The sequence below is a fragment of the Pelophylax lessonae genome (assembly GCF_965119305.1).
Source record: "Pelophylax lessonae genome assembly, chromosome: 8".
In the NCBI taxonomy this organism is placed as follows: Eukaryota; Metazoa; Chordata; class Amphibia; order Anura; family Ranidae; genus Pelophylax; species Pelophylax lessonae.
The window spans coordinates 194,589,553-194,617,510 of record NC_138775.1 but is presented as its reverse complement, the minus strand read 5'-3'; the positions used below and the strand labels follow the sequence as shown (position 1 = coordinate 194,617,510).

The 27,958-nt window shown below is 44.8% G+C and overlaps 1 protein-coding gene across 3 annotated transcripts in view; it reads right to left on the bottom strand.

Annotated features, from left to right (window-relative positions):
- Positions 1–27,958, bottom strand: part of EVI5 (ecotropic viral integration site 5) — a 340,313-nt gene that overhangs the window by 228,683 nt on the left and 83,672 nt on the right. For all 3 annotated transcript variants that reach the window (XM_082265052.1, XM_082265053.1, XM_082265054.1), the window contains exon 2: positions 7,385–7,614. In XM_082265052.1, coding sequence (XP_082121178.1) covers positions 7,385–7,533 — 149 coding nt within the window. In that variant the 5' untranslated portion in view covers positions 7,534–7,614. The remainder of the gene's footprint in view (positions 1–7,384; positions 7,615–27,958) is intronic.

Here is a 27,958-nt window from a genome sequence, read left to right as displayed (position 1 = left end):
TAAAGTATAATTCGAAAAAATTAAAAAAATAAAACCCATACTTTAGGTAGCCTCTGTGCAGCTGTGTGTCCACTGAGGCAAGAAAGGTTGTTTTTTTTTTCACTTTAACCACTTGCTGACCAGCAGCCGCGTGGCGCCATTTAGCGAAACGATGTACCTGTACGTCGTTTAGTTCAATAGCCACTAGATGGCACGATCGTGTCACCGGAGCAGCGATCGTGCCGCGACGGGCTAGCGGGGTGTCAATCAGCGGGTATGGCGGACCCGATGGCCAAACACGATCATCCCTGGGAGAGGCAGAACGGCGATCTGCCTACGTACACAAAGCAGATTGCCGTCCTGCAAGGGGAAAAGGAGGCGATCTTGTGTAGGAGAAACCAGCATTTCGGTCTTTCCCCAATCAGTGCAACCCCCCCCCCCCACAGTTAGTAAGCACCCCCTAGGAACACACTTAACCCTTTGATCGCCCCTGATGTTAACCCCTTCCCTGCTAGTGCGTTTCTTTTTTTAGCACTGATCACTGTATTTGTCACTGGATCCCAAAAAGTGTGTTCATGTACGATTTGTCTGCCGCAAACCCGCAAAAACAAACGCTGATCGCCGCCATTACTAGTAGAAAAAAAAAAATCCCATAAAAATATTGCATCGTTTGGAGACGCTATAAAAAACTTTTGCCCAAACCAATATACACACTTATTGGGATTTTGTTTACCAAAAACATGCAGCAGAATACATATTTGCCTAAAGTTATGAAAAAAATTGTTTAACTTTTTTTTTTTTTTTTTTTTTTTTAATGGGTCCGTTCTATAGCAGGAAGTTAAACAAAAAATAGTAACAATTTTGAAAAAGGTTTTTAACCGCAAAAAATAACCGCAGAGGTGATCAAATTTTATTTGGGTGTGCAGCGTCGCAAGACCACACGATTGTCAGTTAAAGCAACGCAGTATCGTAAAAATGGCCTGGTCATTAAGAGGGACAAACCTTCCGGTTCCAGAAATGGGTAAATAAAATGTATTCTACTGACATATGTCCTGCGGATTCATTCGAATTTGAAGAAAAGGTGCAGATCACTACTGGCAGAAACAAAACGGCCTAGTTTTCCATAATGCAGTCAGTCATCAGCATACAATAACCGCCATCACAGGAGATATAAACAAACTGTTATTCCAACTGTAAAGCCTCAAATAATGACAGGAAATGGAAAATGGATTCAAAGTAATATTACACCAGACACAAAGGGAACAGAAATCACCGGGATTTCTTTGATGCCAAAACACCGAACATCATTTAAAAATACATGAGTAAGCACAAGGATAAAACCTCAAGTAAGCTGAACTCATTCTGTCAACATGTAATTAGAATTTCAAAACAGGTTCATAGCAGCTCTTGCTCCAGAAGCTCTAATACTTACATTGGTAAGAACATAATCACAATGGTTACATCCAACGTTCTTTCCATTGTGCTTATGCCAAAGGGTCTGAAAATGACTGCCCCTTAATGCTTTAACCAGACATCAAAAGGAATGAAATGAGGATAATAAAATAACAGGAGCACAAAAAAAGAAAAAAAAATCAATTTCCAGTGCTGGAATAAAGATTTCCTTTAACTTCTTTATGGGAGAAATGGCCCTAAGACAGGACAATTTTCCAACGGATCTGATGAAATGTGACTAAACAATCAAGATGCAGGTAAAAATAAAAGTTTTAATACTCAAGAATGCAATCATATGTGCTAGTGATCAAGTCTATGTGACACATGTGTTACAGCAATTGCAACAGGCAGCAATTACTGAATATCTCTCACTAGTTATAAAGCTTCAATATCTCCCTTTTCTTGAATGGTAGGCCACCATATTTCAAACTCCCTATAAAGCAAGGCATAGTTACCCACAGTTTTTGCACATGACGTCTGTTGCACATAGACCATTTCCCCAACATGATAGTCTTCCCACGGTGACTTTGTGGGCACGTTTACGGCCAGTCACCGTGGGTGGGGGCCCCTGGTTCGTCCGCCACCATAGCAGTTGGGTGGTGGCACAGGGGTTGTTCTGACTCGAATGCCATGATAGATGCCAATGGGCACTATGGAGCTGTGCTCCCGATGTTCAGGACTTCAAACTGGCAACAATTATATCTAACCACAAAGCGGAGACGAATCTCTTATCCATTGTCTGTCTTGTTAAGTGCCGGTTCACATTTGTGCGATCACAGAGATCGCATGTAATTCGGAGCGCACTGCTCCTAAAATTACATGCGATGTCTGTGCGGTGCAAATTCAGTTTGTATGGCTGAATTTGCACCGCAATCGCACTGAAACACGCACAGGACCCTTTTTTTGGTCCGCAGGAGAATCGGATCACATGGTGGTTCACACTAGTGAGATCCGATTATAAGCGAACTTTCAGATCGCACTGCGATATGTGATCTGATCTGGGGGTGGTGTTCACTTCGAATTGACACCCCAGCGTATTGCATATGGCAGTGTGAACTGCCAGGGGTGCGGATGCGGTGCGGGAACACGCTGTATATTCGCAGCGTTCCCGTATAGCATAAATGTGAACCGGTACTTAACCTTTTGTTTTGTTTTATTTTTTCCTGTTGCATCTCTGTATAGTGACTTATTCTTTAAAATTGCTGTACTATGTATGGCCTTGCTCTATAAAAGTTAATGCTATATCACGCAATGTTACGTTTTTGTTATCCTCCTCTTACTGAAACTTAAAGACTACATTATAAATAAAAGCTTCAATATTTTTGTTTTCACCTTAAAGTGGTTCTAAAGCCTAAAGATATATTTTTACCTTCATGCATTCTATGCATGAAAATAAAAAACCTCCTCTGCTCCAGGATCCCCACCCTACCCTTTTATTCTTCTTACTTGAGCCTGATCCGATGACGTGCACGAGAGCAATGGCTCTAGCCACTGTCTCCCTCATTGGGCAGATGGATAACAGCGGGAGCCATTCCCGCTCCTGTCAATCAACTCCAGTGACGAGGGAGGTGGGGCGGAGCCAGGTCCGCTGTCTATGTGGATGGACGCAACAGCTGCGCCCAGGAGCAAGCACGCGCCAGTGTCCTCCATGGGAAGCGGTTTCTGGGCACTGGACAGATGAGGAGCCAGGAGCGCTAGCCGGGGTCCTGAAAAGAGGAGGTTCAGGGCTGTTCTATGCAATTCCATTGCACAAAACAGGTTAAGCATAGACTTTTTTTTTTTTTTTTTTTTTTAATGTTCCTTTACAATCACTTTAATACATTTGTTGTATTAAGTATAGCTAATGGCAAAACTTTTTTTTTTTTTTTAATTTTGTATAGAGTGGAGAGGGATTAGAAGGCTTGTCAGTTTTTATTGCTATCTGTGCCCCCATTAAGGAGAGACACCCTCTATATTTGTCCGGTTTACTATTATCAGTGAAATTAAAAGAAAATCCCACATTTTGGGTTGTCCCCAGAAAAGTAAGAGGGAGAAATCTTCCAATGGGGACACTAGTTCTGGTGACTTAGGGGGCCTCAAGAAATTCCCGTCATTTGCAGGGATGTCCTGTCTGGCTATGGGACAGGAAGAAGTGAAGGGAAATCTCCCCAATGGGACATAGATGCCAGAAAAAAACAGACGCGCTTTACCTATAGTTCTACTTTAAGGTACAAGAATGTTTAGGCAATGGGCTCACCCCTCACCCCACATTTCACTTACCCAAGTCTTCATTCAATCCAGCACTGTGCCTGTCAGCAGCTATTCTCTATCCCCCCTCACTGGCTTTGCTGAGACAGTGGAAGCAATTGGCTCCCACTGCGGTCAATCACAGCCAATGGCGAGGGAGCAGGGGGTGAAGCCAATTCCTGCGGTCTGTGTCAATAGATACAGACAGAGCCAACATGAGTACCCCCATAAAAAGCAGCTTTCTATGGGGGTACTCAGGGGGGATAGGAGAGCCAGGAGCGTTGGCAGGGAACCCAAGAAGAGGAGGGTCGGGGCTGCTCTGAAAGAAGTATAAACTTATGTTTAACCAAAACATTCTTAGTATAAAGTGGAAGTAAAGGCTACCTACAGGTCTGCTGAAAACCCTGCTTCCACCCCCTCCTACTTAAACTGGTTACTACTGGTAAAAAAAATGGATCGGTGTATATAGTTTATTTCAATCCGCTTTGGTCTGGTCACATGATGCAGAAGCTTCGACACCCCCACGTATAATGAAAACGGCCGCTGCAGGGGAGATGAGGAAGCACAGACAACAGATGGACAAAGGAAGCAAGCAGACCAGTGACGACATGGCTCCCAGAAGTCAGCCCCACGAGTGCTCTATTACACAGGAAAGCAAAGCTTCTGCATCATGAGACTGAACCGGAGGGGGTTAAAATAAAAAGGTATTTACATAGATTTTTTTTTTTTTACCAGCACGAGAGCAGTGTTTCAAGAGGATTTAGATTTACCCTTTACCACCTCTTTAAAAAATAGAGTAGAGAACGAACGGTAATGCATAAGGAAAGGAGAAAATCCCTGTGAAGTGAATTCCCATCTTAGAGAGTTGTAATAGGAATGGCTTCCCAAGAGTATTTCCCCTTACCTAATACCTCAAAGTTTTTGGAATTCCTTTGGTCAGTGGTTTGTAAACTGCGGCCCTTTACTTGCCTTTCTCTGGCTCTTGAGGCATTACCATGGACACCAACAATGGGACACTGCTCCTACCACCGTCACCAACAATGGGACACTGCTCCTACCACCGACACCAACAATGGGACGCTACTCCTACCACCGACACCAACAATGGGACACTGCTCCTACCACCGACCCCAACAATGGGACACTGCTCCTACCACCGACCCCAACAATGGGACACTACTCCTACCACGGACACCAACAATGGGACACTACTCCTACCACCGACACCAACAATGGGACACTACTCCTACCACCGACACCAACAATGGGACACTACTCCTACCACCGACACCAACAATGGGACACTACTCCTACCACCGACACCAACAATGGGACACTACTCCTACCACCGACACCAACAATGGGACACTATTCCTACCACCGACACCAACAATGGGACACTACTCCTACCACCGACACCAACAATGGGACACTACTCCTACCACCGACACCAACAATGGGACACTACTCCTACCACCGACACCAACAATGGGACACTACTCCTACCACCGACACCAACAATGGGACACTACTCCTACCACCGACACCAACAATGGGACACTACTCCTACCACCGACACCAACAATGGGACACTACTCCTACCACCGACACCAACAATGGGACACTACTCCTACCACCGACACCAACAATGGGACACTACTCCTACCACCGACACCAACAATGGGACACTACTCCTACCACCGACACCAACAATGGGACACTACTCCTACCACCGACACCAACAATAGGACACTGCTCCTACCACTGACACCAACAATGGGACACTGCTCCTACCACTGACACCAACAATGGGACACTGCTCCTACCACTGACACAAACAATGGGAAGCTACTCCTACCAAGGACAATAATTCTTCCCCCAATACCAAAGATGGAGAATTGTTTATTCCCACTGGGCACACCTAAAGTCTGAACAGTACACCAGTCCTTTGCTTAGAAAGTTTGGGGACCCCTGTCTTATATCCGGTCTCTGTGACAATGTTATCAGAACAAAGAGCATGAATGTCCACAGCAGGGACACAGCCCACAACAAAAACTTGACGGGGGGGGGGGTCTAATTGTGCTCTACTGCTTTCAAAATAAAAGCTTTTACATACACTTTAATGTTGGCCTGCCAAGAATGAGTTTATCTTAACTGAAAATTTGTTTGTGCGAAATTTGCCATTTTAGTTTTTACACGAGGAAAGTAACGGTTGCAACTAAATGAAAAACCATCCTTCAAACCAGTTCACTGCATAGTTGATACAAAGTAGTCCATTTTCTTTAGATTAGAGCAGCACTAAAAATGTATTTTTTTAAAGCTGAACTCAAGGTGTAGATTTTTTAGCATAGTTAGTGCGGGGATCCAGAAGACAAGAGATTACTACAGTTACATTACATACAGCATGGGAGTGACGTCATGCGCCTCCCGGCCAGTAGCATAGCCTAGAGTGCCCAGACCAGGAAGGAAGACAGCAAAAGATGGATGCAGCTACCAGCAGGGACGACGAGGGCTTAGTTTGGAGGCAAGTGTCAATGTGCTAGTATGCATTTACTTTGCAGGGGAAAAAAAAAAAAAAAAAGGAAGAGTTAACTTCCTCCAAGTATTCTTTTTGATGGTAACCTCGTTTGTGGTCTCCCTCAATTTCATCAAAATGGTGTAAGTTTAGGGGATATTTACAGTACCTATAGGTAAGCCTAAAAAAACGGTTTACCTATAGGTACAAACAAATCGATGAAAGCTTGCTTCCTCTTTAATAAACTGATTTAACAAAATGTTTTTTTGTAAAGAGAAGTTCCAGCTACCTTTCAAAAAATACAAGTCAGCAGCTACAAAAGCAGGGCACTCAGACCAGCCATCTTCATCCTCTGTCCTCCCTCGGGGGTGCTGGCATCTTCACAGCTGTGAAAGCTTCCGGCTGTGAAGCGAGTCAGACAGCACATTGTGAATGGTGGATGCAGTCTTCTAGGACCTGTCAGTGTCCCAGAAGACTGCAGACGGAGGGAGGAAGGAGAACTTCCATTGCTAAGAACTGTAGCACTCGGAGCTGAAGTGGAAAGCAGGTACCTAAAAAAAAAAAAAAATCGGGTACCCCCTCCTCAAAAGTGACAATTGTGCAAGAGGAGCTTGGGACGAGTCCTTAAAGGTGTGCTATTGTGTTCCAACAGGAGGGACTACCCCCATTGGCTGCAAGCGCTGATTGAATGCTGGTTTTCCAGCATGCTCATTCAACGCACACCAGTTGTGAGACTGGCTTCTGTCAGAGGAGGAGCTGTACACATGGGCTGAATGTTGGACTGTTTCTGTTGAACCGGCCAATATTCGGCCTGTATGTACCAGCCTTTATCTCAGTTAAAGCTTCCTGGCCAGATGAAGTATAGGACACCTTCGCTCTACAACAGGGATGGAATGTGGGGGAAGGTGTTCTGCAGTTCTAACATACTTCCTGACCAAGAGTGACAGAGCGCCATCACCCTAGGACAGAAAGTGCGTCATGACAAGACAAGTAAAAAAGGAAAGAGAACGGGGGAGTAATTTAGCCACCACATCCAACGACTGGTAAGTTCCAATATAATATTGGTACTCAGATTTAGATTAGATTTTAAAGTATAGTCAGCCTTTTTCCATACATAATCACATATTGAGCCCTCCACTGTGCGTACTTGAAAGCTAATCACCTGAAGGAAACCAAAAAAAAAAAAAATGGTATTTTAATGAACTTCCTTACCGGTTTTGCTCCTCTAATTTGGCCAGTAATTCAACCTCATCTGGACTCAACTGTACCGGAGAAGACGGGGATAGTGCTGGAGTAGATAGAGTGGTCGACGACGACGTAGTGTGTAACGAGGCTGATGGACTCGCCACCTGACTTGCCATTTGACTGACAGTTTGTGACACAGTGTTCTTCACCCATGAGAGAGTAGAACTCAGTTTTTCTGCAACCTTGTCTGTCGCCACCTGAAAGCCAAGGGAGGGGAAAGAGTTTAAAGAAGCGTTTCAGTTTTGTTTTTAGATATTTTACGCTTCATCAGCTACTAAGCAAATGAACAAAGCAAAATTTACAATTAAAAAAAGCCACAGCCTGTTAGGACAACAAGAAGTAAAGGAAAGCCTAAATACCCTTGCATATAACAAGATATTTTAAAAATAGTAGCAAGCAATATGGTACACAGGATATGGCACACTCATTTGAAAAGTAAACATAATTGTTTGCATATGTCACTGGGGAACAGAACATGAATAGGGAAATTTAACTGTAATAAAACACTTGTAGGTCAATGTGAACCCAAGGAGAGCTTAACCGCAGCACACTGTACACAATCCTCAACCGAAGTTCCAAGTTCTAGTTCTTGCACCCACAACACAACACACTGCACTCACTTCTTAATGAAACACACACACACACACACACACACACACACACACACACACACACACCGCAAAACTGATCTTGGAAAAAACTGAAATTCTAATTCTAAGGCAGCATTCACACCAGAGCATCAAGTTTTTGAGCGTTTGCATGTGATTTTTTAGCGTTTGTGCAGCATTTAAATTTTGGCTTTTTTTAAATTAGCCAATAGAGAAAATTATCATCCGTGTCAGCATTTGTTGCCGTTTTTCAGTGGTTTCATTTGCTTTTACTAATTTACTTTTGTAAGGGGTTAAAAGTTAGGGGTCAATTAATTTATTTATATTTTGTAGGTTAGGGGTTAATATTAGGATTAGTGGCAACATTAAAAGGTTAAGAGACCCCGTTCACATTAGGTCGCTCCGACTTAGGGGGCGACCTGTGAAGTCGCGTGCAGCGCGACTTGCAGAGACTTCACATAATGGAAGTCAATGCAAGTCGCCTCCAGGTCGCCCCCAAGTAGTACAGAACCCTTTTTCGAAGTCGGAGCGACTTGTGTCGCTCCTATTAGAACAGCTCCTGTACTACACAGTGGGAGCGACCATGCATGACTTGCCAGGCTGACCAAGTCGCCCGACAAGTCGTGCTAGTGTGAACCGGCACTAAGAGTTGGGGTTAGGGTTTATTTAATTTTTATTTTAGGATGTATTAATTATTTTCACTTAAAGTCCACCCTAAAACTAAAATCCCTGCATCTATAGATCTCCACGTTCTAACACTAACCCACCTTGCCCCCCATCCACTATCTAGTCTCCAGCAGCGGAAGCTCTGCAGAGGACACGGCCGACAACAGCTGTGAAATGAATGGGAAGTGACTTCACCCATAGAGTTACTATGGGGCTTCCGTTATTGGTTGTCTCTTCTGCACCGCCTACACAGCAAAGCCGTGGCAAACAGCTCAGCGTGGGATCGGGTCGGACTGGCTTCAGAAAAGGTAAAGTATACGGATTTCTTCTTTACAGGGCTAGCTTGGTTAGTGTTGGAACATGGAGATCTATAGATGCAGGGATTTTAGTTTTAGGGTGGACATATCCTTTAATTATTGCATTTGAGCAGAAAACTGCTCAAACACACGTGACCAAAGACAAAAAAAAAAAAAAAAAACACTTCAACTGACTAATCTGCCCAATTCGAGCTACAAAAAAAGCTGCAGATCTTGAGCTTTGGGCGGCTTGTAGTGGAGATGTGAGCTATGTCCATAGAGAATTGATTTTTCTCTCCTCCAGTGTTTTGAAGCTTTGAGCTCCAAGCTACCAAAATGATCAGGTGTGAATGGGGCCTAGGTCTTCATACAGAGTGCAACTGCTTTGGTTGATGTTTGCGCTACTAAAAAGGTAAAGTGGAATGTCACTCTCCCTTATCAACATTGATTATCAATATGCTGCATTAGTAAATAGATAGGAAAGTATATCCTATTTACTGGTTTTAACCACTTAAGCTCCGGAAGATTTTACCCCCTTCCTGACCAGGCCCCATTTTGCGATTCGGCACTGCGTGACTTTAACGGACAATTGCGCGGTCATCGACGCTGTACCTAAACGAATTTGACGTCCTTTTTTTCCCCACAAGCAGAGCTTTCTTTTGGTGGTATTTGATCACCTGTGCGATTTTTTTGATCATGCGCTATAAACAAAAAAAAAAGAGCGTCAATTTTGCAAAAATAACAATATTTTTCACATTTTTTTATATGAAATTCCCCAAAAAAAAAAAAAAATGTAAAAATAAAAAATTTTACATTTTAGGCCAATTTGTTTTATGCTACCTATGTTTGGTAAAAAAAAAAAAAAAAAAAAATTGCAAAAAGCGTATTTTGATTGGTTTGCGCAAAAGTTAATGCGTTTACCAACTAAGGGAAAGATTTTTGTCATTTTTGTGTAATGGCGGCGATCTGCAATTTTTTTTGCGGGACTGCGACATAGCGGCGGACAGATCGGACCCTTGACTGACATTTTTGACACTTTTGGGGTTACCAGTGATATTACTGCAGTAATCAGTGCTATACATATGCACTGTTACTGTAAAAATGACACTGGCAGTGAAGGAGTTAACTTTATTGGAGAGGGAGGGGTTAAGTGTGTCCCTAGGGGCGTGTTTCTAACTGTGATTGGCTGTGGCTACTAGTGTAAGAACAGAGATCAACGGTCCTACATAACAGAACCGTCTGATCTCCATTCTTACACAGGATGTAACAAAAGATCGCGAGTGCCCGGCGGCGGACATCGGGTCTGCCGGGCACACGCGCGGGAAGGGGGGGGGGGGTCCATGACCGCGCCTCCGGCAGCGTGCGCTCGCTCCCTAGAGCCTCACAAGCTAGCGACGTAGCCCTACGTCGCTTTGCCTGTGAGGGGCTGACTGCCGACGTAAATCGTCATGCGGCGGTCGGCAAGCGGTTAAAATGTCTTCAGCTACTTCCCGATTTCATGCCTAGGTAAATGTCATACATCCCAGGGGTCTTCTGGAGGGGGGGGGGGGGGAGGCGGCATTTTCTCAGCTAAGCACACTCTCCTGCATGCATGATTGAGCAAAGGGCAGGATGTAAATGCTACATGAATCAATCATCTGCCCTTATTCAAGATGGCCACAGCCAGAAAGAGGTGTTTTTCATACACCCTTCGCAAACTCGCTTTAGCAGGACAGACTAAAATTGGAAAGATACAGAGAAGAATAGCATGGCCCCTGCGCAAGGTTGACACGCAAATTTATAAGCGTTCCACATATTTAAAAAAATAAATGAAATAGTGTTTTTGGTACTCAAATGCAGTGAAGATCCACTTTAAAGTACATTTTATTATTTATTTTCATACTAGATTTATAAAAATGCACAACAAAGCTATACAAGTAAGATGCCAAAAAATGTAATGGAGCACAGCAACCATTAGTAAGAGAGGGGCTATGGTGGTATCAATAGACCAATCTAGTGCATTAGCTCATCAGGATTAAAGACGTGGATCAAGGTACCAAAAACAGTAGCACAGCCAAAATATGAAATAGCCCAAAAAAAAAAAAAAAAAAAATTGATATGCATGAAATACTACCTCCAAACACACTGTGCATATAAGACATTGACAACATTGTCACATGTAATGAAGTCCGGTGTTCCGTGAGAATTACCTACCCGTGAGGAAAAACCTACCCCCGTCACTTCCGGTTCACGGCAGTCTGTGTAACGCGAGCAGTTACATTAAAACAGCTGGCCTGCAATATGAGTCATCTCCGCTCCTGTCCCGGTCACTTCCCTGCTCTCGGCTACTAAATATAAAAGCGGCGGCGGCTGTATGAAAAGATAAATCACGGAGCCGAGAGCCGCTTTTATATTTACTAGCCACGATCAGGGAAGTGACCGGGACAGGAGCGGAGATGACTCATAGTGCAGCACAGCTATTTTATGTCACCGCCACGTCGGTAGGTTTTTTTAACGGACACCAAGATCGTTTCAGACTAGTGCGCATGCGCAGTTGCGCACTAGTCTGATCCTCAGCTCTTCCATTAGATATCCGGGGCTGTGAGCATGCGCACTGCTGTGCTGCTCAGCTGTTCCTGGCCGGAAGTGACGAGGGGTAGGTTTTTCTCACGGGGTAGGCAATTCTCACGTTACACCGGACTCTAGACTTATTGAGAGATTTCAAGGTAACATCAGCTGCCTTATGGTGTTGCTCTGTCCACTACTCCCACTGAGATAGTGGCGAGTGCGAAAATGTGTTGCCGAGCAGTGCCAAAAACAGCACTGATGGACAGTAGTACCTAAGCAATGTGTGTGCAGTAATGATACTAAAACCTCATGAACAATAATATAAAAATGAGTATAGTGCAGTAACTTGCATAGAATAAAATGGAGGGGAGATCACAGCAGGAACACTTTTCATAAAGAAAAAAATGAAGGCAAAAATGGAGTAGAGCAGCCAAGTAGAACAGTCCTACAATGGAATGATAGTATAGTGGCATAGAAAAATAGATGGTCATGTCGTGCAGTCAAAAATGCTTGTAATCTGCCAAAAAAGAAGCTCATGTGCTTTTGAGCTTCAAGCAACAAAACGCTCATATGTGAAAAGGTGCCATTAACATGAATGGGATTTTGCTTGTTGGGCGTTTTAAGACTTCAGAGATGAGCATTTTAGGAGCTAAAAAACACTCAGGTGTGAACAGGGCCTTAGAATAAGAGGAGGAAAGAAGTTGTGCAAAATAAAATTAACCTGGGGTGCCGACCATCACAAGGTGCAAAAAAAACAAATAGGATAACATTTTACAGCTCTCCTTGAGTCATCGATTCTTGTGTTCCTAGTTCTTTCGATTTCAGTTTCTTTGTGAATAAAACAGCCCAACATACACAGTAGGTTTGCTTTGCTTGGAAACATATGCCAAGTTAACTATAAAAAGGCATATATTGGCATCCTGCCCCTGGAAATTTGGACTTGACTCTCCCTGGCTTCGGTCATTCTAAGTCACTGACCCAAAAAGCATTAAGTAAAGTTAGTCTACTGGAAATTAGAATCTGCATTTTTTTTTTCAATGACTCAAGTACTGAAGCCACTGGACGAGCATGACAGCCAAGCATCCAACAATGGCACCTTGCGAATTTAAGCAATAAATGAGGGCCCCATTCACAGTTAGGCCATGTGGCAAAGCACCTGCTCCATGTGCAGTGCCATTTACTGTGAATGGCATCCCAACTCCCTGCAATGCATATATTGTGCATTAAAGGGATTGTAGGTGGTTTTATTTTTTATCTTTATGCATGAAGATAAAAAAAACGTGTACAGCAGCTCCCCTAATACTTACCTGAGCCCATCTTTACTCAGCGGTGTTGCAAGAGTGTCTCAGCTGCCCGGGACTCCCCTCATTGGCTAAGACTGCAGCTTGGCGAGATTGGCTCCTGCTGCTAGCAAAGTCAGCCAGCCAATCAGGAGAGAGAGGGGCCGGGTCACGGCTCCGTGTCAGGGAGCGGTGACTCAGCTCGGGTGCCCCCATAGCAAGCGGTTTGCTGTGGGGGCACGCAACAGGAGGGAGGGGCCAGGAGCACCGAAGAGGGACCCAAGAAGAGGAGGATCCAGGCTGCTCTGTGCAAAACCAACTGCACAGAGGTGGTAAGTATACCAGGTTTGTTTTTTGTTTTTTTAATTCCGTTATACAATCATTTTAGAGCCGGTTCACACAGGCGCGACCCGACTTTGCCGGGCGACCTGTGAAGTCGCGGTGCGCAGCTCGCACCGCGATCTCGGAGCGGCATGCATGGACTTCATATCATTGAAGTCAATGCAGGTCGCCCCAAAGTAGCTCAGGACACTTTTTCTAAGTCGGAGCAACTTGTCGCTCCTATTAGAACGGGTCCTGTGCTAATCTATGGCAGGCGACCCGCGGCGACTTGTCAAGCGACCAAGTCGCCCCAGTGTGAACCGGCTCTTAAGGTGCACTGGGGTTGATTTACTAATACTGGAGAGTGCAAAATCTTGTGCAGCTGTACATAGAAACCAATCAGCTTCCAGGCTTTTTTTGTCAAAGCTTAATTGAACAAGCTGAAGTTAGAAGCCGATTGGTTTCTATGCAGAGGTGCACCAGAGATTTTGCACTCCCCGTTTTAGTAAATCAACCCAAACGCACAGGCCACCAGCCTGCAAACCGCAATCGGCAGCAGGACCTGTATAAACCCAGCCTTAGGGGTTGGAGAGAAACCAAAGTGGCCACAGAGACGCACACTATCCTACACAAACAGAACTGCAAGATAGCTCTGTAAGAAAGCAACGTTTCAACAAACCAGCCACCGGATACAGGTAGGTATATTCCAGCATCTTTCACAATGTACTTTTTCCTACCCTCAGACAAGAACTTTAATCCATACTCCGATTTTATTGGGCTTTTGCAGTCCCAGTGTATATAGCTCAATAAACATTAGCTGGGTAAGGATCACATTGGAATCTAAAACTGCAGCAAGACATTGTCATAGCACAAGCCCTGTGTTCTCTTCCACGTGCACGGAATGTAAATACATGATGCAGAAAGGCTGAAAATAGCCGCTTTGGTTTCTGCTGTGCATTTGCATCTGCAGTATCATTGATATATGGGCTCTATAAAATGCTCAAAGCAAGAAACATGCTGGATTCCCTGTTAGCCTAGGTCAGCCTTTTTCAACCAGAGTGCCCAGACACCCTGGGGTGCCTTTAGGTTCCTTTAGGGGTGCCTTGGCAAAATGCCTAAAAAATTGCCCCACAATTATATACAAGCTGGTGTGTGGCTAAAGCTGCCTTTTAGTTACACAAATCCACAGGGTTTCATTGGGCACCCTTACAACCTTGAGGGCACCTTAGCCGAGTGATGGAGAATAATTGAGGGGGAAGAGAAACATTGGAATCAGTACAAGTTTCAAAAAGTGTATTTGCTTTGGAAGAATAAATCACCTCTAAAGTTGGGTGTCCTACGTGTGTTAATACTGCTTTGCTATGCAAAACTAATAATAGTTTTTGCATTTTAGACTGGGGTGCCTCGAGACTGTCCATAATTTTCTAAGGGTGCCTTGACAGGAAAAAGGTTGAGAAACCCTGGCCTAGGTTCATACTTTGTGCTTCTGCAAAATCATCCAGCATTTGTCGCACACCTTTACACGTCTCAATGCATTTTCATGCTTTTTTTTTTTTGAATGAGAAAAAGACTGTTTATGCACAGCCTTGCCAACAATGTATATGCGCTTTTAATTTGCTCCCATTAAAGTCTATGGGGCCAAAAAAAAAAAAACTCAACAATAGAAGGACACGTGCCTTTCCAAAGATCGCACAGCACCATAGAGAATGTGATTGCCACTGTCTTGCATCGCAAAAACAGATGCACAAAAAATATATATAGATAGATAGATAGATAGATAGATAGATAGATAGATAGATAGATAGATAGATAGATAGATGGATAGATAGATAGATAGAAAAAGAACAAAAAAAAACCACAAACACACACACACACACACACTATATGGTCAAATGTACTGGGACGCCTGCCTTTACATGCACATGAAGTTTATTGGCATCCCAGTCTTATTCTGTAGGGTTCAATATGGAGTTGGCCCACCCTTTGCAGCCATAACAGCTTTAAGGGCTCTTTTCACACGGTCCGCCTCCGTAGGCGGATCCGTGTTGCTCAGCAGGGATCGATCCGCGATCCCCGCTGAGCCGGCGGGTGACAGCTCCGTCTCCGCTTGCAGAGCGGAGAGGGAGGTGTCTCAGCACCCGCTGCCCTCTATGGGGGATCGGATGGGAGCAGACCGCTTGTCCGCTCTCATCCGATCCACTCCGCTCCGATTACTGAACGGATGGAAAAATAGAGTTTCCATCCGTCCAGATTTCACGCACAGGATCGGATGCGGATGGCAGCGGGTGTCAGCGGAGGCGTCTCCGCTGACACCCGCTGCCCCATAGAGCTGCATGGAGGATCTGATCAGATCCGCCTAAAAAAACTGAAAGGCGGATCTGATCGGATCGCCCGTGTGAAAGAGCCCCTAACTCTTCTGGGAAGGCTGTCCACAAGGTTTAGGAGTGTGTCTATAGGAATGTTTGACCATTCTTCCAGAAGTGCATTGGTGACTCGTGAGGTCAGGAACGGATGTGGACCAGCTGGAAGTCTCCCCTCCAATTCATCCCAAAGGTGTTTTATCAGGTTGAGGTCAGGACTCTGTGCAGGCCAGTCAAGTTCCTCCACCCCAAACTCGCTCATTCATGTCTTTATTGACCTCGCTCTGTGCACTGGTCCAAATCATTTAGTGGACGGGGATTATGGTGTGGGGTTGTTTTTCAGGGGTTGAGCTTGGACCCCAAGTTCCCAGTTAAGGGAACTCTAAGGCGTCCGCATACCAAGACATTTTGGACAATTTCATGCTCCCAACTTTGTGGGAACAGTTTTGGGATGGCCCCTTCCTGTTCCCACATGACTGCGCACCAGTGCACAAAGCAAGGTCCATAAAGACATTGATGAGAACATTCTGGATGGAGGAATTTGACTGGCCTGCTCAGAGTCCTGACCTCAACCCGATAGAACCTTTGTAAAGGCAGGCATCCCAATAGTGTGTGTGTGTGTGCGTACGATTCCAGATAATCTTTCATATTATAAAAATAAAATTGGGCTAACTTTACGGTTTATCTTTTTAAAATGCATTTTTTCCAAAAAATTGTGTTTGTCACTGTATCTGCGGTCTTTCAAAGTTTTACAATGCCCACCAATTTATTCTCTAGGGTCTCTGCTAAAAATATATTTATACATAAAATGTTTGGGGGTTCCAAGTAATTTTTTAGCAAAAAATACTGATTTTAACTTGGAAGCAACAAGTGTCAGGAAAAAAAGCTTGGTCTTTAAAGCAAAATGTACAGCCAAAGCTCGTTTGCCTGTACTTCTGCTATTCACAGGAATGCAGTTTGTTCTGCAATCCTGTGACCAGTTTTCAGCAGCGAGCTGACGCCACAGAAGTCGGTCCACGCTTTGCGTCATCACAACCATGGAGTCGAGATCTGCCAGATCCCTGGTCAGCCGGCTCAGCCTCTCAGCGAGAGGGCACTCCTCTCCGAAGCCCTGCTCCAGTGAGGAAGGAGAGGGGCAGAGCAGGGAGCTGTGACCGACAGACAGCAACTTTTTGCTCATAGAGCTGTGAGAACCGAGCGAGCGGCAGTGTTTGCTCGCTCGGTTCTCAGTGTAGAGGCATCAGGGGATTGAAGCAGCATCAGCGAGAGAGAGAACGAGAGAACTAGTGTAAATGGGGCCATAAAGTTGATGCGACACAGACTAGGGCCAATTTGCTGAAGTAAAGAAAATGGCCTAAAACTACCCAGGGCTTTTTTTTTTTATTCCTTAACCTGCTCCAGCAGAACCAAACATGGAAACTGATAGCAGTGTGTAAGCTCTTCACATTTACATGCTCTACTATTACAAGTACCACTATTTCTGTATGGTGATAGGGGGAGGGATTTCCAGCTGATGGTCAGCCTCAGCGCTGTTCCTGTATGGAAGGGGTTGTGTCCCTTCCCTCCAATCAGCTCTCAGAGCACTCCTCACTGAGCTCCACAGTGTAATCTCAGCTCCCTGCCCCCTTTTTTCTGACAGCTCATACAAGCTTATAAATTCTGCACACTGAAAAGATGTAGAGAAGTGAAGATTGCAGACAAATACAACTTATATAGAAGTATTGGTTTCTCTGTATCACCTGAACATAGTCCCTTTACTGGGTATACAAAAGGGTTTACAACCACTTTAACAATTTATGTACACTAACTATTCTAGATTTTAAAAAATCTGGTGGCAACGTTGATGCAGCACTTATCCACACAAAGATCATTGAACTCTATATCCTATGCTAGCACAAGCATACCCCCATGTAGAATGAGTGCCGTTCACAGTGATGCAGTGCGGGGAACTGCATGATTCGAACAGGAACCGTACGGAAAATCTGTTCAAATCACATGCGATTCTTTGCAGTGCAATTTGAGCCCATTTATTTATGGCTCAAATTGCATTTCACCCATGTGAAGGTGCATACACCTTTTTTGCTGCACTGGAATCAAATTGCATGGGTGTTCACACCCATGTGGTCCACTTTAGCCAATCGCACTGTTTTGCGAACCGTCTTTGGGGTGTCAATAACTTAACATTGACATCAACTGCACTCGCATGAACAGAGTGCGATTGTTCTGTGGTGCGGGAAATACACAGGAATGGCTGCGAATGCTGCACAGCATCAGTGTGAACCGGCACTGAAAGAGATTCCTAGAATGGGCACACAAAATATTGTTCCAAACTGGGGAGAGGTGAAAGGGAGGACAAGCAGACGTTCTGCTACATGATGTCATTTGAGGATCAGCGTTATAAAAGTCAATGACTAGAACAGAACACCAATTGCTATAGAGGAGGCTGTGGCTCCATAAATTGCTTCTACGGTAAATGAAAATGGTTTTAAAAATCATAAAAATACAAATTTTCCTTTTATTCAGCAAAACTGAAGCCAACAAGTCAAATGAAAGCAGCCGTTTTGGGCTGTGTTATGTGATCAGAAAGCAGGTCAGGTTTCTAAGCTCATCTGAGCTGATGAAATTGTAAGAGAATAGAAATATCCAGAGGCAGAATTCTATCTGAAGAACATGCAGCAGCCCCTAGGCATGGCGTCTAACTATTCCAGTTTAAAAAGTGAAAGCAATCAGTTCACTACTAATGTGATCTAGCATATACTACAACTGTACTAAAGTCAGAAGTCACTAAAATTACTTTAAATACCAGGTCTCTAACTAGCGAGAACCCAGACAGCATCTCCACTTATTGAAGTCTGAGCTCAGTAACTTTCTCCACTTTCGGTACAGCAAATCCTATCCAAAACTTCAAAAAAAAAAGGTAGGTTTGTATTGATCCATGCCTATTCTATTTATTGTATATCTATGCATCTTCCATTTATTTATCCTTGTATCTAAGGCCCCTTTCACATGGGGTGGATCCGTTTTGGACAGACTCCGCTTGCTCAGCGGGGATCGCTCTGTTGATACCCCCTGAGCAGGTGGATGACAGGTCCGTCTCCACTCTCCTCTATGGGAAGATCGAATGAAAATGGATAGTCTTGTCCATTTTCATCCGATCCAAACCAAACTTATCGCCATCCATCCGTTTTCAGCGGATCTTGTCGGATCGGATGCCAGACGGGTGTCAGCTGACATCTACCGCCCCATAGAGTAGAATGGGTGGCCCGATCAGGTCTACATGAAAAATAGACAGGCGGACATGATCGGTCTAATCGTGTGAAAGGAGCCTAAATGAAAGATGCCATCTGTATCTTATCATGATTTTAATGTAAAAAATAAAAATAAGCAGGGCCTTCCGATTCCTTCCGTATTGAACTGTACCTGTTTGCCCTCATGTTATAAAGGGCTGCGCAAACTGTTGCCGCTATATAAAATTCTGTATAATAATAATTATGACACCACTACAAAGCTCATTATACACAGAAAACAGGAGCTGGATACTAAGATTTGATCAAACTTCTTAAATTAGGTTCCCCACACCTACAGATATATTTTCTGCATGCTTGTTCAACATTAAACAGATCGCACAATTCAGCCGCCCGAAGCCTCGCTCCTCTCTCTCACCTCTCCCTGGCATCACAAGTGTGGGCTCCTGGCTGTGACAGCATGCGGCTTCACAGCCGGGGGCAACTGCGCATGCGCAAGTCACGCTTCCTCATTGGCCGGGCAATCTTCTGAGACCTGTGACGTGTCCCAAAAGATTGCAGGGAGGGAGGGGGGAGAGGAGAAATTCCACTCAATCCACCCAAGCGGTAGTTGGAGCGGGTTACCTGTCAAGTTCACCCCCCCCCCCCCCCCCCAAAAAAAAACAAAAAAAAAAAAAAACGGACATGACAAATGTAAGGGGGTTAAGTGCTTAAAGTGGAAGTTCCGCTTTTGGGCGGAACTCCACGTTAAGGTGTTAATTCATGAAGCTGTTGAGATGGGGTGGACTGGATAGGGTGGATTGGGTTGTCTAATCTCTGCCCCCCCCCCCCCCCCCCCATTAATTGCACTTCAACCTTACTGCTGTATGCGATTAGTGGGTGTGGTGCTTTTTATACCCTTAGCATGATTGCTGTGTTTTTCTTGTATTTGCCACTTCGCAGGTTTGCCATTCGCTGGATATGTCAGGCATTGCACCATGTCATTGTGCATGTCTTTATACTGTACTGCAATTGTTAATAAAATCACTCCTATTTTGCACTACGGACACAAAAACAACTTTAAATATATTCCTTAATAGCCACAAAGGACATAAATCCACTGAGTACATTAAATGCCTTTGCAAGCTCAGTTATTGCCTTAAAGTAGCAATGACATCACTGCACTGTACAGCAAGCCGGGCTGTGGGAGGGTTCCAACAGACCCCACCCACAACAGGCTACCTACAGAAAACTAGAGGAAAGGGGCGGAGACACGACCAGTCACCCTGCACAAGCAGAGCGCAGCAGGATGAGGTCTATTACAAGTAGCTCCATCACAGTGGCCAACTTTCACACTGGATTACTGCACAGCTCTGGAAGAATCACACCAAGATTCAAGATTATACATGCCTCTTGTATTGAGGCAGAGTTCAGTGTACACATTTAAACTGCTGTATTCACTATAACTAACTTTACACGCGTTACCTAAAAAGGTGGTTATAGGTTAGAGAGGAAGTAAACCCTCCTCTGACACTTCCACCTATAGGTAAGCCTATGATAAGGCTTACCTATAGGTACTGTAAATATCTATCGCTTCTCGGCCTTTTGGCTAAGATCAAGTGTAGTATCTGTTCTTATCAGTTGGTATGGGCCTTAGCTAGTACCAGTATGACCGAAACCCGGAGCGCTCTAAACATTGAGGTATGGGGAGTAGGTCATCTGGGAAAGCATGTGGGGCCCGCCGCCTTCTGATTCGAATGGGTTGAACTGTCCTAACCAGTTTGAAGGGGGCGGTGAAGCCGCTCCTGGATGTAATAGGCTGAGGAACAGGATGGCGAGGGGGGGGCTTTCTCTCCTGGGTTGATCTGGCTTGTAGAGGGTCTGTCCCCAGTTGTAGGTAAGCTCTCCCCAAGCTGTCCAGGTTCTGATGTCTGCTGGTGGGGATAGGCTACATTTGGTCTGGCCGGGGGCTGAGATTGAAAGAGCCCGTAGTGTAAGTGCCCCTGGGGTGGCAGCCCAGGGGTGCCTTAATTTCTCACTGGTGAGGGGCAGCTCGCTGTGAATTCTTTTGGCACCTTGGTCACTGCACTATGCACACCTTTTTCACACCTGCCTCTTGGGACAGGCCTTTTGGCTTGCACCAGAGGAATTTTTTATTCCGGCTGGAAGGCCTGCCTTGGTCCCTCACATGGCACCATCGCACTTTCCCCACTTCCCTTTCCCCACCTTTGTGTTTGTTTGTCTTTTTCTTTGGAGTCCGTCACTGCACTATCACCTTTTTTCTTTATTTGCACAGACTGGAGTGTGTGGGTCCTCGGGCCCAGCCTTAAGTCTTGGGAGGGGGTGGATATGGCCTTTTGGCTTAGCTCGCCCTCTCCCATGGGGTCTCCCTTCGGGGGAGCCCTACTTAGTACTCGGTGGGGGCTGTTTCGGCAGTCCCCCTGAAGAACGGGGTCGGTCTGGTTTCGGCCAGACAGACCATGAGTACCTTATGTCCCTGTCAGGAGTCTTGCGCCCCGGGGGATTGAGGTTTCGGGTCCTACCTCTTCGGAGGGAAGACCATACGTTGTCGCACACCCTGTGCTTTTTTGTGTTCTCACTTTGTGTGTGTGCACTTTTTTATGCACCGGGTGGAGTCTTTTGAGTGTGTTGCACACGCTACGGGCTTTAATTTTTACTGTAAATATCTCCTAAACATGCACCGTTTAGGAGATATTTACCTTACATGCAGCCAGTGACATCACTGGCGCATGCGCTCTGAAGGAACGGCTGATCGTGTCGTTCCTTCAGAGCCCCGTGCCGTGACCGTCGGCGTGCGCGCGACGTCACCGCGGCTCCGGCCAATCAGATGGCCGGATGCCGCGATCCCGGAAGACGGGCGACTGGACATGTCGCCCGTCATACAGGTAAGCGGGCAGCATGGCGGGGGTTCGTTCTAAGGCAAGTATTTCATAATGAGCTAGTATACGATGCATACTAGCTCATTATATCTCTTTCAGGATGTAAAGAAAAAAAAAAAATTTCTCGGTTTACAACCTCTTTAATATTTTGTTTATAAAGGAAGCAAAAAAAAAAAAAAAAAAAAAAAAAGTCCCCCCCCCCCCCCCCCCAATTGTGAAAAATGTATTATTGCATTCCAAGTTTTCCATTTCCAGCCATCATGTGCAGCTCCAGGCTCCTTTCCATGCTGCTGTGATATCCTGTCATCTCTAACAGTCTAAACAAATGTTTACATATGTCCTGTGCACATGTGCTGTTTAAATTTGCATGAAGAAGGCGGCAGGTAAAAAAAAAAGTCAAATGATGCAATGTGACCAGTTAAAGCATAACTTTAATTATACTTTTATTATGTCAACACAAGTTGACATGACATTGCAGGTACATTATGAAGAAAAAAAAAACACAACACTTAAAGCACACCACACATTCTACAGGCAATAAATTAGGCATGACAATTTTTACGTAGTTACATTGGTCCTGCAAGTATGTGTGCGCCATACAGCTCTGGGATCCCCTGGAAGTGGCGAATCACTGTAGCAGGTTTCACTACCACAGTGATTGCTGCTATCTTCCGAGACCAATGCAGAACGCTTTGCATGCATTGAGAGAATAACGTGTGTGCGCACGCATACATTTTTTTGGGATTGGCCAATGTCGTTTTTTTTCAGGGCCGATACCGATTTTCCGGCCACCCTTCAAGCCGATATTAGGTGCATATATTCTGCACATTTAAAAGTTTATATTTTTACACTGTTTTAATTTATTTTTTGCTAACCTTTAGGCTCCGTTTCCACTGTTGCAACTTGCTGTGCGACTTGACACATGTCAAGTCGCACAGCAAGTCAAAAGTCATTTCCATTTGGCCCGTTCTCACTGCCGCGACTTGAGTTGCGGCGACTTGAAAAGTAGTTTGTGCACTACTTTTGGGCCGACTTCAGTGCGACTTCCTTCTATAATGAGGGACAAGTCTCACTGAAAGCCGCTAACAAGTAACACTACACAGTAGCGCTAGAAGTAGCACGACTCTGTAGCTGCAGCAGTGGAAACTGAGCCTTATTGCTGTCACAAGGAATGTAAACATCACTGAACGGAATAGGCAATGGCAGGTACTATTTATGGAGGAATCTGGGGTCTGTAAAACCCCCAACCGTTCCTCTGCACTTAATAGCATTCAAAAAACGCCAAGTCTGGCTGTTTTGAATATAGTAAAAAAAAAAAATCTGGCACCTTAAGGCTGTAGTAACCGGAAGTGATGTCATGACCGCTTCCGAGTTACTACATCGGAGACCCAAATGGTACCGGGTTGAGGTCTGTAGCTGCAGGCATCACTCTTCTACAACCAGATGAAGCAATATTGGCAAGTTTGTGGCCAATACCAATACTTCCAAAAAAAAAGTGAATATCGGCCCCACCGATAATCAGTCGATGCCCATATGCATATATACATACAGTCAGGTCCATAAATATTGGGACATCGACAAATCTCTAATTTTTTGGGCTCTATACACCACCACAATGGATTTGAAATTTAACAAGATGTGCTTTAACTGCAGACTTTCAGCTTTAATTTGTAGGAATTACAACAGTTTGTATATGTGCCTCCCACTTTTTAAAGGGACCAAAAATAATGGGACAGATTAACAATCATAAATCAAACTTTCACTTTTTTAAATACTTGGTTGCAAATCCTTTGCAGTCAATTACAGCCTGAAGTCTGGAACGCATAGACATCACCAGACACTGTCTCATCCCTGGTGATGCTCTGCCAGGCCTCTACTGTAACTGTCTTCAGTTCCTGCTTGTTTTTGGGGCATTTTCCCTTCAGTTTTGTCTTCAGCAAGTGGAATGCATGCTCAATCGGATTCAGGTCAGGTGATTTGACTTGGCCATTGCATAACATTCCACTTCTTTCCCTTAAAAAAAACCTCTTTGGTTGTTTTCGCAGTATGCTTCGGGCTATTGTCCATCTGCACTGTGAAGCACCGTCCAATGAGTTCTGAAGCATTTGGCTGAATATGAGCAGATAATATTGCCGAAACACTTCAGATATCATCCTGCTGCTTTTGTCAGCAGTCACATCAATACAAGAGAACCAGTTCCATTGGCAGCCATACATGCCCACGCCATGACACTACCACCACCATGCTTTACTGATGAGGTGGTATGCTTTGGATCATGAGCAGTTCCTTTCCTTCTCCATACTCTTCTCTTCCCATCACTCTGGTACAAGTTGATCTTGGTCTCATTCAAGGGCTCAACAATCCCCGGGCGCCAGGTCGCATTTGCGACTAGAATTAGCGACCTGGCGCCTGGGGTGCCCTGCAGGAGGTGTCCTGTCCCTTTTGCGCCCCCCACCTCCTCCTCGAGTGCACGGACTTCCGCGCCGTCCGAAAATTGAGGCCCCGGCTTTTCGGCCTTCTTCTGTGAGATGAGGCTTCCAATAGGGAACTGGCACCCTCTTGTGGTGGCCCGTAGTAATGACTGTTTCCACTGCCTGTTAATGGGAACAGATGAGAGGGAAGTTTTTACAGGTTTTATCTCCCTGGAGTGTGGTTATTATTATTAATTTATTTTTTAATTAAAAAAAATAAAACTTTTTTTAATAATTGAAAAAAGAAAAAAATTATAATATATATATATATATATATATATATATATATATATATATATATATATATATATATATATATATATATATATATATATATATATATATATATATATATATATATATATATTATAAAAAATTTTTTTTTTTTCTCTCATCGCCATGCCACAGCCGAAGGCCCCTTTCACACGGGTTGTCTGATCAGGTCCGCCTGTCAGTTTTTCAGGCAGACCTGATCGAACCCTTCTTTCTCCTCTATGGAGCAGTAATCTGCCACCATCTGATCCTGTCCACCAAAAACAGACGGATGGTGGTTCTATTTTCTATCCACCCCGTGGATCGGATCAGATGGCATCGGATTGAAAGAGACAGTCTGTTTCCATCCAATTGCGCTATAGAGGAGAGTGGGGTTCTAGTCATCTTTATGTGTAAATTTAGTGTCCGTTTTACTAAATAAAGCTTGGTTGTTAGTTTTAAGAGCCCATTCAGACAGAGGCGACACGACTTGCTGGGGCGACCTGTGAAGTCAATGCAAGTCGCCTCCAGGTCGCCCCAAAGTAGTACAGGACCCTTTTTCTAAGTCGGAGCGACTTGTGTCACTCCTATTAGAACAGGTCCTGTAGTAATCAATGGCAGGCGACCGACTGCGACTTGTCAGGCAACCAAGTCGCGCTAGTGTGAAAGGACCCTAAAAAAAAACAAAAAAAAAAAAACACTCCTAACTTTTAGCTGGCTCCTAGATTTCAGGCAAATTTGTCAAGCCCTGGTCTCCTCGATCCATAGGATGTTGTTCCAGAACTGTGAAGGCTTTTTCAGATGTTGTTTGGCAAACTCTAATCTGGCTTTCCTGTTTTTGAGGCTCACCAATGGTTTACATCTTGTGGTAAGCCATCTGTATTCACTCTGGTGAAGTCTTCTCTTGATTGTTGACTTTGAGGCTCGGTTTCCACTAGTGCGGCTACGAAGTCGTGCTACTTCTAGCACGACTTCGTAGCGAAAGTAAACTGCGGCTTCAGTGAGAGTTGTCCCTCATATATAGAGGGAAGTCGCGCTCAAAAGTGTTACACGATTTACTTTTGAAGTTGCGGCAACTGAAGCCGCGGCAGTGGAAACGGACCCCATTGAAAACAATGGGTTTTGACTTGCTGTGCGACTTGACATGTGTCAAGTCGCACCGCAAGTTGCACTAGTGGAAACCGGGCCTGACACACATACACTTACCTCCTGGAGAGTGTTCTTGATCTGGCCAACTGTTGTGAAGGGCGTTTTCTTCACCAGGGAAAGAATTCTTCGGTCATCCACCACAGTTGTTTTCCGTGGTCTTTCGGGTCTTTTGGTGTTGCTGAGCTCACCTATGCATTCCAAACAGTTGATTTGGCCACACCTAAATGTTTTTGCCATCTCTCTGATGGGCTTTTTTTTTTAGCCTAATAATGGCTTGCTTCATAGTGACAGCTATTTGGATCTCATATTGAGAGTTGACAGTAACAGATTCCAAATGCAAATCGCATACTTTAAAAGGAACTCTGGACCTTTTATCTGCTCCTTGTAAATGGGATAATGAGGGAATAACACACACCTGACCATGGAACAGCCAATTGTCCCATTACCTTTGGTCCCTTAAAAAGTGGGAGGCACATATACAAACTAGGGATGCACCGAAATGAAATTCTTGGCCGAAGCCGAATAATAATAAAATGTTTGGCCGAAGGCAGAACGCGGTGTTTCGCATTTTTTCCATTTATTTTGCCAATTTTTTGTCCTCTCTCTTGTCCTCTCGTGTCTCTCACTCTCTCTCTCGTCCTCTCTCTTGTCCTCTCATGTCTCTCTCTCTCCCTAAATGTTACTGTAGGGAATGGGATTCAGTGCACACTGCAGCCTTGTACCATAGGGTTAATGTTAGTGACACTGTAGGGATTGGGAAGGATGCTGGGAATGGAAATCAGGAAGCATGCAGGCAGCCTTGTAAATTTTAATTGCAGATACAGGGCACTGGGCAGGTCAGGGTTAATATGGTAACATCAATTACTCAGTGACAGTCAGTCAGTGTCAGTGTGGACTCGATCAGATTATACAGTGACAGACAGTCTCTCATAGTGGTGGTAGTAGGAGGCTGGAGGTGGACTAGTAGTAGCCTGGAAAGGAGCACAGCCGCATACATACATTACTCACTCGTAGCGGCACAGCGGAACCAATCAGGTGTGCAGGCACGCGTGATTGGTTCGCTGTGCAGCTAATCACGGCGTGATTGGCTCCCTGAATGTGCCATTGAAAAAACTAGGGAGGAGAGTAAGACTCACTGAATGTGTGGGGCGGGCTGCAGTGCACGAGTGAGTAATGTAATGTATGCTCACCGCTGAAGTGTCCCGGCTTCACGGAAGTCTGTGAGTCCTCCTGTCCTCCTCAGAGTCCCTTCCCCCTGTAAATATCGTGACCTCGGCGATATGAATATCGCCTACGGCCACAGAACGATAGTCGATATAGCGACTATCGTTCAGCCCTATTATTCGGCACAAATTTATTCGGCCTTTTGACTTATTCGGCCGAAACACCGAAAGTGCTATTTTTTCTATTTTCGGCCGAATAATGTTCGGCCGCCGAACATTCGGTGCATCCCTAATACAAACTGTTGTAATTCCTACACCTTTCACCTGATTTGGATGGAAATACCCTCAAATTAAAGCTGAAAGTCTGCAGTTAAAGCGGAGTTCCACCCATTTTTAATAGGTTGGAATACATAGCTGTATGTAATCCCCTTTAAAACGGCTTTTACCAATGGAAACTTTTTTTTTTTTTTGCTAGTAAGTACCTTAATTTCGGCATTATTGCTCCTCTCCTCACTTCCTGGTCCGATCGGCGATGACGTCATTCGGCGATCCGCAGTGTCTGCTGGGATGTATTCAATTCCAGAAATCTCGGAGTAGCTGTATCTGTACTGAGCCGTGCCTGCCCCGCCTCCGCCCCACCTCCGCCCCGCCTCCTCTCATTGAGTTGCATTGTATGAATGTATTAAGGCCGTTCTCTGCCCTGCCTCCGCCCCGCCTCCTCTTACAAATCAATGAGAGGAGGCGGGGCAGAGAACAGCCTTAATACATTCATACAATGCAACTCAATGAGAGGAGGCGGGGCGGAGGCGGGGCAGAGAACAGCCTTAATACATTCATACAATGCAACTCAATTAGAGGAGGCGGGGCGGAGGTGGGGCGGAGGCGGGGCAGGCACGGCTCAGTACAGATACAGCTACTGCGAGATTTCTGGAATAGAATACATCCCAGCAGACACTGCGGATCGCCGAATGACGTCATCGCCGATCGGACCAGGAAGTGAGGTGAGGAGGAATAAAGCCGAAATTAAGGTATTTACTAGCAAAAAAAAAAAAAAGTTTCCATTGGTAAAAGCCATTTTAAAGGGGATTACATAGATCTAAAGTTCCAAAAATGGGTGGAACTCCACTTTAAAGCACATCTTGTTTGTTTTATTTCAAATCCATTATAGAGCCAAAAAGATTAGAATTTTGTCGATGTCCCAATATTTATGGACCTGACTGTACACATACATAAAAAAACGCACACACTTACCCCCAGCTTCTTTAGCAAGGGGCCCTGCAGCCCACTCTCTGAAGGGAGGGGGG